Genomic DNA, 12,133 nt, shown 5'->3' on the forward strand with positions numbered 1-12,133 from the left:
TTCCCTTGTGATTCCCCTCTTTCACCTTTACCCACCAGCCTTTACCTCCTGCAGTTTTAACACAAGGACACTAGGCTGCCTCACAGCTCATATACAGTAAATGGTATATTACCAGTGTTATACTGTGTACCATGGTGTAAATAAAAACCAAAAATAAAGGATGACATAGTTTATTGGTAAGTCATTCAAAGCCTCCAACCTCAGAGTGCTTTTTTACATTCACTGTCCTCTGTGGCCTTGCTGCTCAGCCTCCACCTTAGCTGACAGAGCCAAGAGCTATGCTAAATCTAAAGGCCAACTTGGACAGGTGGTGGGCTTGCTTGAGAGAATCCCAAATCATGTTTAGCACATGCACGAGAATGTGTGTTCCCAGGAACCCCACCATAATACAGATTCAAAAGATTATTTTTATTTCAAAAAAGCAATTAAAGTGCTAAAGCCTGCTCTTCTCACTAACACAAACTTACAGGCCTACTCAGACCTTCAATATTTGGTTAAATCTAACACAGAAACGTATCCTATAACATGTGATCCATGCATCCAGAGCCTCGTTCATGGCCTGTAATGACATTTATGGCTGGTCTTATTAGATGTCCTTGAGAGGTGGGTTCCCAGTCGGTCTCTGGGCTTGTTGCTGTGCCTCCATTAGAGTGCAAGCATTAATAGCAGGTTTGTGGTCTACTGTGGCAAAAAACACAGCTAGTGTGGGGCAATCGATCTATCTCCAGTAAAAGTGCTTATCTTTGGAGCCGGTCCCAAAGGCCCCCAGCACTTACAGTCCAGTCAGCCCAGAGCTGAATCAATATTCAACGAGGCTGACACAGAACAGAAAAGAGAAGGAGAAAATAGGCGAGGGGAGGAACAGAGAGGAGTAGCTGACAGTGAAGCTACGTACAAACACTGTTGGCCCACATTTCTCACACTAGCAAACTTGAATTTCTGTTTGACTGCATAGCTTCCACTGCACGTCCAGATGTACAGGGCTGATAAGGGGTGACGTCTACAGTTCAGATGTGTCATGTCAGTAGGTGTGGCAGCAAAACTCCAGTGTGGAGCTAAAACCCCTTCTGTCTATCCCCTTTGCTGTCACCAGGCCAAGCAGAGCTCCTTTCCAACAGGCAGCCCCTCGGCTTGGCTCACTGCCTTCTGCCAAGCCAGCAGCCTTGTGAGCACCTCTGTGAGCACTCCTCTCTTCTTTCACAGCCGCATGTTTTCAAGCCTTCTCTCTCTCTCTCCCTCTCTCTCTCTCTCTACTTCTGTCTCACTCCCCCATCTCCCTCTTTGCCTCCCCTGTGGTGATATATGTTGTTGTCTCCATGGAACACTGGCTCTGAGCCAAACAAGCCCTCCCTCCCCATGGCCACCTCCTTGGTTCTAGGAACTCTACTGGACAACTCCAGTACCCCTGTGTACAGACCTATAGGAGCTCTGGTATGCAAACCCCACATGGGTCTGGTTGCCCAGTTGAGTAACATGGCCCCAATGTATTTGTGATCATACTTGCTGTACTGAGTGGGAAGTTGAACCTGATGGCATGCAATGTCAGCGCAACTCAGACTCACAGAAACTAATCAGGTGCAGGGCTACGCAACCTTTTCCCCAAGGAGCACATGTGCTCCTAAATGAAAACATTCAGAGCACACAGACATTTAGGAGCACAGTGAAAATGTTCAAGTAACGCAGAGTTTATTAACAAACAATTATTAGAGGCATATTTAGACTGTGTGTGTGTGTGCGCGCATTTCTCCTTGGGTGCAGTTATGATGTGAAACCAGAGGAGTTAAAGCTTTGATACTGATTACTTCTGAAACTCTGACATGTTGATAACAGCTCTTAAAACACTGTTCACAGAAACGGCTGTGATTGGTGCATTGCAGCTTGTGGAATGTGGGACTTGTATAAAGCAGAACAATAGTATAATATTATAACATTAAATAAAAAGTATAATGTCAATAAAATAGTATACTGCTAGTATATTAATACATTAAAAATATAATATTACTATATTCATTATAATTAGCAGATAATAGCCTACTATATAGCTTAGCATAATATAGCATAATAGTAATTCCAGTTACAGCCGTTTCATGTTTGTTGGTTGTTCTCATTCATTAAATCCATGTGCAGAAAAATGCTCTACATGGTGGTCAGTCACTAATGTGTTATGTTTAATGTGCTAACTTGTTAATAAGATGACCATTCATGCAGAACAATCCGTGTATGGTTAGTGATTATTTCGTTTCAAAACAGTTTTAAAAACAAAACAGAAAAACAAAAACAGACATCAGTTTTTGTTTCTCTGTTTTATAACCAAAACTATTAATTTTGATATTTAATGTGTCCAATCTGTGTAGCTTTGTGTGCTGCAGCAGATACACTTGGGCGATGACGGTGCCTGATAAAATGTAATTAAGATGAGCTTGAACATAAGTGGGTTTTGCTGCTTCAGATCAGCCCAAAACAAAATGCTGCCTGGATGCTGAAGTTCTCAATCGATAGTTGACTGGAAATAGGAGATGCAGAGTGTTTGAGTGGTTCGCAGGCAAAGTGACGCGCCGCAACAAGGAAATGTTCTTGCTCCAGTGAGTTCAAACCCAGCTTGGTGCGATCTTGCAAAGAAAAAGTCTTTAATTTCTTTTTTTGTATGTGGCTATAATATAGTTCTCACTTCTACAATAATATTCGTCACAGTCACTATGAGATGCAATGCGACTTGAATAGAAATAGCCTATATGTTTTGTTAGTGTGACCAATCTGGGGACTGAGGCAGACCACAGCTGTTGCCAACAACAGCGGAACGTGTACAGCAGCCAGTTAGTTTGAAAACCAGTAGAGATACAACACTGGTCATGGATAGAACAAAACGCAGCTGCAGAAAAACCACTTGTTTTTTTTGTTTTTTCTGATTTGGTTATGAAACGGAATAATCAAAGAAGGAACCATACAGAGATTCAGAACGAGTTCAACAGTTTGAAAGTTTGCTGTAGCATGTCAAACTTTTTGTTATGTCGGTTTGTTTGTGATTGGTTGGTTCACGAAATGTGACACTGATGAGCGCACTGACTTTATGAAAAGTTGAACAAGCAGCGATATAGCTAAATACTTTCTGTCTCACGGCCTCAGCTGCAGGCCTCACCTGGACTAACAGCTGAACTGGTGTTCAGGATCGTGAGGAGGAGGATGTGTGCTGGTGCAGAATCAAAGTGGACCGAAGACGCATCTCTCTCGCTCATGTTTTTGTATAACGGGCTGCTCAAGTGGCCCAAAGAGCCATTTCTCCCCGCACTCCTGATGGCCAGTCCGACTATGGTGTGGTGGGAGTGAGTTTTTACTTGCACACTGTCTTTGTAAATCATTTTTCCGATTAGCATGTACCTATTTTTAGGGTCAAATGTGAGTGAAATACTCGCACTGTAAAACCCTTAGGGGGTGTCTGTGTCATTTTCCACGTGCTGCAGCATAGATGGAACAGTTTGGGTCCAGCCTCATGTACAAACACATGCCATGGAGAGTCACATTTACATAGCTGCGGCCAACTGGCGTACTGGAGCCTGAAAGATGAACATCAGCTATGCAACAAGACCTTACTGGCATTTAATGGATAAACAAAGAGGGTCCACATTCACTGAATGTCAAGTGGGTTCTTTTTTGTCTGGGGGGGATAAAGAGAGCTGAAACTTCCTAGTGCCACATATGCTTTATTAATTGTTGTACTTACTACTGACTGCTGTCTGCAAGGCAAACATTAAAGCTTTACTCTAGTTTACATTTTCAGGCACAAAGTTGTCATAAGAAGCACTACAGCTCCCAAACATGCACAAAAAGCATGATCAAGCTTTAAGTCCTAAATCAAATGAAGCCTGAACTATCTGACAAATAAGCAACCCCCTCCAAGGATTCCTGAGGACAGAGTGAAAGATTAGCCAGGGTTTGGGGTAACAAAAACGAAGTCTAACCTACTAATCACTCAGATCATAACCAAGTCGCTTTATATTGTCAGGTGTTAATAGCTGTGAGCTGATATGTTGTTATGTTATGAGTGTCAGAACATAACAGGAAGTTCAAGTGGTCGGACACCACTGAACATTTAGAAAAACGCAATTAGTTTGTGCCCTTAATTCATATATTATGTGTTATTCTGCAGCAGTGTTACGAGAGAGAAAGAGAGGAGGTGCTGCACGAATTTATGCTCCTCAATACAGCTCGTCAGTCAAATACGATTTTAAATACGCCTAGTAAAAAAAAATAGAAAATCAATATGTGGCAGCGTTGACAATTATTGGAAACACTGCTTTCACTACCACCCCTTCACGCCCAAACAAAGCAGTCTCTCCCGACTTTTTAACTAATATCATAGTCATAACAGCAGCAAGAAATGTTTTTTACAGTGCTTGAAAAAATAGGTGCCAGTACCCCCCCCCCACACACACAACCCTAACCTCAAGGTGAAACTAGTAAATATTATAACACTAAAGACTTTGAACACTAAAAACTTAATTTCCTGCATTCTGGAGACATTTTCTGCACCAATTTATGGAGGAAATGTCTTTATTTATATGAAGGGAAATAAAATTAAGCAGCTGGTGACAATTCAAAATATAAAGGAATATAATGCAGTAATCAGCTTTTGGACAATGCACATTTGTTTCATCTGTATTTCAGTTGCATTGCCACCTTTTGTGCATTGTTTCATTTGTTATTTAACATTTCTTGTGGCTGTTTTTCAGAACATTTTTAACAAAAGCTTTCAAAAAGAGATGGAGACATTCTGATTCTGACATGTCTCCAGCGTCCGCAGTGTAAATGACACCTGAAATATCTGTCAATATTTTTAAATGTCCCGCCCCATCCAGGCTGTGATTGGTCAGTTCACCAAAACTGACATTGACAAGCTACATTCAGCACACGGCTGCAGCCAGACAAGAACGGGAAAAGGTGAGCGTCACGTAGCGCCCAGAGAACCTGATATGGAGAGGGCAGAGGAGAGGACCGGCAGCTTGGGAGAAGTCCCGGTATGCAAGAAAATGTCCCGGTACGCCAAGTTTAATAGTTGCATATTGCAAACCAAAACGAGAGAACATGATCAAATAGTATTTGTTGTTTAAATAGTTTTAATAATTGCACATTTTCAGCCCCAGTGCCACAGCTATTTATTCTGAATTAGCTGTATCTAAAAAAATGTGACAGCTGAATCAGATGATTGTGAGAGTCAGTTTAGTTTTTGAGGGTGAACTGATAAATGGTAATCCATCTGTTGATGATCACTATTTAATGTTCATTCATTCTAGACTGTCAATGAACTCCATGATGTAGCCTAATAAACAATCCTTGTGTTATACCTGACTTGGGCAGTGAAGTGTTTCATTTTTCTACATCATGTGGTCATAGTTGTCCACAATTCAAATCAGAATTTAAGGAGAAATATGTTTTATAGTACCTTAACAAGACTTCCTATCAGAAAGGAAGGTATTTCAATGTACTACTGCAGTACTTCAATCTAAGTAAAGTAATTTGTCATTTTAGTTTTATTTCACTTTTAATGGACACATGTAACATGTTTTATACTTCCTGTGAATATAATCCATATAATCTTATTTTCATACTGTATATACATTTAACACCTTATTTTGAAAACCTTTGTGCTAATTTCACAAATGTGGTGCTTGCATTGCATACTATTGAGATTTGATAGCCTCTCTTCAGATAAGATTCTCAGACTGCAACACTTTTCTTTCTTTGTAAAGAGAGAAACTGACAGAATAAAGTCTCTAACCTGCCAGTCAGCTCACTCTGCTCAGTTAAAACTGAATTTACCATACAGAGTCGAATACAAGTGCACTCCAGATTTAGGTGCTACTAGCTGAACATGTGCTTCTCACAAACAACAGTTAACTTTACCGCAGTTCTGTGTCCATGCATGCCGCAAACTGAAATACTGCCTGTCAGAGCGTCCACACGAAAAAGAAGGAAAACACGGCTGGTAGAATTGTCCTCAGATAGAGTTGCTAATCACTTCATTTCACTAAAGGAAGCCATCTCTTGTGACTGTGTGAGGAGCAAGGCTTGTTGATGTGTGAGTTTGCCTGACTGGTCCACCAATAGGCAATAAGTTGACCCCCTGAGACACAGCCCCTCCTCATTTGCATAATGAGGCAGAAATGCATAGAGAAATGTAAAAAGGACAGGCAGAAATATATAATCATTGTGGAAATAAATGGGTAGAAAATGCAACAGAAGAATAAAACAGACAAAAATATTAAAACACACATAAATAAATACATTTAAAAAAGAAGTAATTAATAAATAAAGTTGAAGATTATAACGGACAGTAAATAAATAAGGTAACTATTACAAATGTAAATAAATAAAGAAGCTAATTAAAATAGATATATACATTTATGTCTCATTGTATAATTTAATTACTGCCTACATTTATTTATTTACTGTATTTTTTTTGCATTTAATCGGATGCTTATTTATTTATTGAGCATTTATTTATTTCTGTATTTATTTCCAGAATCCGTCCTCCATACACATGGCTAGACACGGACATACACACACAGATGGTGATGACAATTTACTGTAGTACGTTTTTTTGCATTTTTGATTTGTAGTTTGACTGTGCAGAGAAAGGAAATGTATGTTTTAGAAACTAAAACTGTCTTGTGACTGATAGCATATAACCCATCTGGCCTTTGACACTTGCACTCCCAGGAAAACTAGCACTACATGACCTTTGTGTGTGTAACCTTTATTCCAAGTGAGATGGTCAGCCTCAGAGTCCTAAGTTCCTGGCTATGGCTCTGAGAGATGGTGGGTTTTAGGTCATTGTGCTGCCAAGTCACTAAGCAGAACTATGCAGAAGACTCTTTACCAGCCCGTACTGTCCTTTCAGAGCCAAACTCGAGTGGGAATGAGGCCAGAAGTTCTGTGTGTGTGCTGTAGATAGTGACCAGTGTAGAAGTGACCAACGTTAAAGAGTTCATTTCGAAAGAAGCCTTATAGAGAGTGACGCAAAAAGCCATGTCATGGACCGTTACAAGCCGCAACTTCTAAACCCGGGCCAGGCAGACACAGCAACCAAAGGAACTCTAGCACGTTCCAGGTTTCAAGCTTACTTTTAGCAGACAACTGGTGCAGTCTGACCACACCAGAGAAAGAGAGACAGAGAGAGAGAGAGAGAGAGAGACTGAGAGAGAGTTAGACAATTACCTTCGTGCAAGGACAGGAGGGATTAGCTGAGTTGGCGGTTCATGGTTTCATGGAGGGGGAATTAGGCAGTGAGACAACTCGCTCGGTGCTCAGCCGAACTCACTGGAACAGTCGTTTCAGACTGACCGTCAAGCCTCACTTCGCATCTCACTGCAAGCATTTCTTCGAGGTTTGCCTGCAGGCACAAGCATGGCTGACTAGAAGGGAAAGATAAGGCCAAGGTACCTTCTTTCTCCTCTTTCCCAGCCTCACCTCTAAAGGAATGGTGCGCTGAGTGTTTTGGAAACTGGAGAAACCACAGCAGCAGGGTGCCTAAGTTGAGGCAGCGTGAAAACTTTTTGACCTCAAACCTCTGCATTCCTGGTTTAGTGAGGATACCTAACCACACGGCAATAGAGGCTTTGACACCACATTGTGTTTTGCTTTCACTCCGACTGAAGTGTGCTGACATTTCAGGTGCTCACAGAAAATACACTTACTCCCTCTTCCCCTCCTCTGTGTGCTGACTTTCTGGTGTACACCACATTGGCATCAGTATGCATGTACGCAGCTTTATCTGCATCACAAACTGACTTAAAGAAATATATGCACAACATGGTATATTGATAGCAAGACAGCGACTGCATTGAGTCAACAGGGAAAGAAGGAAAGAGAGTATTTATAAATTGGAGGCAGAGTTGATTCAGCAGATCTCTGGCTACACACTGTACTTCAATATTCTTCTATGCAAGATATCAAAAAGAAGGTGTGGGGACAGGCAGGCAGGCCTTAGAGGAGAAAAAGGTTATGTAAATACCCCAATGGTCTGTATCAACTGCCTTATCCAGCCATTTCCAAAGGTATGCCATCAGATAGGCCAGCAGCACAATGACAGACACAGGCCAAGGCTCCCTAAACCAGTTCATTTTAATGCTTCCCATCCCACAGTATGACCCAGTACATATGGTCTACCTGGAGCACCGGCTGAGAAACACAACTGATGACCTTAACTGGGGTTTAAATAAGACGGAGCTCTTGTGGCTTTTCACAGGTAACTGGATAGTGAGAAAAGTTCAGCTAACTAGATTAATCTCTGAATGAGTGTTTCTGGACATTTGAACCAATGTCACCCTGTGATACTGCTCTCCAAATAAAGATGGAAGCATGTTGGCCCAAATCTTCCCAGCACCTTCCAAAGTACTCAAACATTTAACTTCCCATTAGTTTCCATACATGTTCTTTAGGCTTGTACAGGAGCAGAACCCCATTTGATGCAATGGATACGTTTTTCAAGAGCGCAAAGAATTAACCACAGTGAATGTTTTATTTGGACTGACCAATTTCTTATACAAACCAAGCACAGTTTCATATAATACATGCTGTGTGCTCACTACTGGATAAAGTATGTCAGGATCACTCACCTGGACAATGTCTAGCACCATTCCAGCTGCCACTGTCCCGAACCCTGCCAGCAGAAAGGGGAAGACCACCTGCAGGCCGATGGAGAAGGAGGTCTCCTTGAGGGGCGGCGGTGGTTCTGGGCTCTGGTCGGTGCTGGTGTCATCACTCTCGTTGCTCTGGCTTGCATTCTCCAGGAGAGCGTCTTCCTCCCGTTGACCTTTGGCATTGGCCCGGCAGTCCATTGCCACCACAATCTCTGACCTCTCCTCATCCTCCCTGGTCTCACTGGCCCTCTCTGTAAAGGATGTGACCTCTGTGAGCTCAAACTCGCCCCCGGTCCCTGGGCTCACCTCCTCAGAACCCTTGGTGAGGATCACTGGGTGGACGGAGCAGTTGGAGTTGAGGAAGGCTGGGGTAAGGGGGCCTCCCTCCTTTTTCACCTCAATGTCCCCGGAGGACATGTCGATGTCGGGGAGTTTGTCTTGTTCTTTCGACCAAAGTACCATGCGGAAGCCTTTGGACGACTGTGGGCTAGACAAGAAAAGGTCAGGTTTCCTTCAATTTTGGGGAAGTCAGAATGGAATTGGCCACCTGATCTGGTTTTGAACCTGATCGATGCAATTGATTTATCCCATTAAAGAGGCTTACAGGGAGTGGGGGTCGGTATTAAAGACCAGGAGAAAACTGCTCTGTAGGAAGAAACCTGCAGCAAGGCACATGCAGCCGTGCGTCTGCAGAGCCCGTGTTCCTGTCGGTGCTTCGGGAGCAGAACCAGTATGTTCTCCATTCACTGCAAGGTGCTCACAGTAAGCCGGCAAAAAAAAGAAGAACGCATACTGGTTCAAAACAGAAGGGAAAGAAAATCTATTGGCTTGGGGATTCGCCACAGAAATCCCCTCTTGTCACTTGTGAACAGTCCTTTAAAGTTGACTACAGCAAAAATTAAATCAGAGGTCTGAAGTGGTCAGACTGCACTGCAGACTAGTCATGCTCTCAGTCCACTGATCATGTCAAACTGGTCAGTGTACTGGGCTGCGAATGTCTCACCTTACACCACGTGGCTGCTAGCAGGTTTTCAAAGGAGATATTTAAAGGTCTGCAGTATGAGGATTGAATTACCGGCTGCGGAAAAGAACCTCCAACCAGAGTCGACAGTCTCCTGGGAAAAGAACAAATGAATGGATTATTCAGTCATAAGTGTAGGCTATACACAATCCAGCCCCGTTCCAGGTTTACTTTCAAACCAAGGCTGATTCCTGACAATTTAATTTGAAGTAATTATGTAAATGTAAATGTACTTTATGATACATGTCTATTATTCATCCATTCAAAATATTATGTAGTAAGAAAACAGCAACAAAATAGGGGCTGAGTAACTTTCCAACAGTATGGCAGTGCTCAAGCTTTGGAAGATAGGGGGAGAGCCAGGATGATTGAAACACTTTTCACATACGTCATTTTAAAATCTAACGTTACAAACAGAAATCATTTGTTGTCGTCAATAACAACTCACGTGTGTGTTCTATCAATAAAATGTGGAAGGACTTCAGTATAATCTCACTTTGAAGGAAAGGTGTACATTTTTTCTTACATCCCTACTGTGCCGGACAGAAGAAACACAGCCATATACATTTAAACAGATTATGTTATTCTTGTTTTTATTTAGAAAGCTTGACAGTGCCCTCCTTAATACCTAATTGCAAACTCATTATGTCCTTTTTCTTAAAAAAAAAAAAAAAAAAAAAAAGTATAAATATAACTTAGCTAGCTAACTAGAATATCCAACAGCTAACGCACATTTGGATTAGATATTGGCTGCTCTATTTATTTAGCCTACATCTCTACTGTGAAGACCCTGTTATTTGGCTGTGAGTATCCTGGTGGTCCAGCCTGCAGCCTGGTGGACTCTGCCCCCCCCTCCTGCAGTATCTAAATAGTGTAGCTACGTGACTTCTGACGATTAAACTTCACTAGCTTCTAAACTGTAAAACTTTGACATTTAAAACTTCAGGATGTGTTAAAGTACTAACTAATCTTTCATGTGATCATGACCATGGCACATGGAACAATAAACACAACTCGTCATTCAAAATAAATTATTGCTTGAGTGAATTTACTTTTCGTCATTGAGCACAGCTTATTTCGTGTAACTCCGTGAAAGTGTGACGTATCCACCTGATCTTTCCCGGTCCTGTTAAGTACTGTGGACTGTATGTGCTGAGCTAGTTTGGCATATCAGACTTGTATGGGCTCCAAGAAAATCGCTGGGTTTCATTCGTCCCGGCTCTCCCCAGATTTTATTCTACAGTGTATTGTAATGTACTAAATAGGACTCATTTTAATTTTCCTTAGCCAAAACCACAATCCTTGAAGAATGTAGGCTAATGTGCAGTGTTTACAGCAAGTCAGTGTTAATAAAATGTAATATAAATATCAAATAGCCAACTAAAAGAGGGAGCATGCACTCACCACAATGATATAAAACAACTGCTAGAATCCTGAAAACAAATATTTTGTATTACAGAGGATGAAAACAACTTAACTGTGTGTGCCCACCACAGACTGACTGTAAGCCTTGTAATTGACGGTGTTTAAGACCAACATTGACTCTCAGCTCTCCACTGACATTAAGGCAGAAGCGAGCAGTGAGTTAAAAAGCAGTTTCATCCAGCGCCAAATTTCCTCCAGGCGGCTAAAAATATTCTACCATTGACAGAGGTGCTGCGTACATCCTCTGAAAACGGAGCCCCAACAGCACAGTCAGCGCGGCCCCACAGCACACACAGCACTTCCTGGCACACCTTTCAAAATAAACAGCAAGCGTAGTCTTCTGTCAGTCCGGGTAAAAGTTCACTGTCAACCTCCAAGCAGGCTAACAACAGTAAGGTTCATTAAAGGAAAGTGTAATAGAGACAATCTTTTCAAATTACACCACTTAAAAAAGCCTGACATCTGAAACCTCATCTGATCATCTAGTCATGGAAACAGGTGTGGAAAGATATATTTGCAGATTAGATGTTCATCATCCTACAGGGCGTAGTGATCTGTGTGCTTTCTCGTTACCTTCATCTAAGCTGTAGGAAGCCCACAGCAGTTCTGCTGCTGATGGATGACTATGACTGACACGCTGGTGATCTGTGGGTGGGCAGAGCTACAAGGTGACACGGAACAAGCTGAACTTGAATTTGCCCGAAAGTTATACACAGATCATGAAAGAAGCGCTTTTATTTTGAAGGCCAGGCTCCTTGCTTCCTGTCTTACGGCTGCTCGCTTAACGCAGCTGTCCTCGCCTGCATGTTGCGACATCCGCAAGAAGACTTTGGCTTTCCCCACTGAAACAATCTTCTGTTTAGTAGTCAAGACCAATACCACCCGAACCCAACATGGCAAAGGCGTAAATTAGTGCTCCCCTGGTCAGGGCTGAATAGACGACCCTCCTTTTCTATTATACTGCTCATTTAAACAAGGGCAGAGGGCTTTCTGTTCCAGCACCAGGCTGCAGCCCATGTCACTGCCACTACCACCACGAGTAGGTATACAT

At 42.2% G+C, this 12,133-nt stretch overlaps 1 protein-coding gene across 3 annotated transcripts in view; it reads right to left on the minus strand.

Annotated features, from left to right (window-relative positions):
• The window catches only part of slc41a1 (solute carrier family 41 member 1), a 35,254-nt gene that overhangs the window by 18,870 nt on the left and 4,251 nt on the right, over positions 1-12,133 (minus strand). For all 3 annotated transcript variants that reach the window (XM_038695890.1, XM_038695888.1, XM_038695889.1), the window contains exons 2-3: positions 9,241-9,751; positions 8,613-9,123 (exon numbers count right to left, since the gene is read on the minus strand). In XM_038695890.1, coding sequence (XP_038551818.1) covers positions 8,613-9,123; positions 9,241-9,311 — 582 coding nt within the window. In that variant the 5' untranslated portion in view covers positions 9,312-9,751. The remainder of the gene's footprint in view (positions 1-8,612; positions 9,124-9,240; positions 9,752-12,133) is intronic.

This window comes from Micropterus salmoides, unplaced genomic scaffold (assembly GCF_014851395.1).
Source record: "Micropterus salmoides isolate LMB-PRFRI ecotype aquatic unplaced genomic scaffold, ASM1485139v1 Ms_hic_scaffold_4, whole genome shotgun sequence".
NCBI lineage: Eukaryota > Metazoa > Chordata > Actinopteri > Centrarchiformes > Centrarchidae > Micropterus > Micropterus salmoides.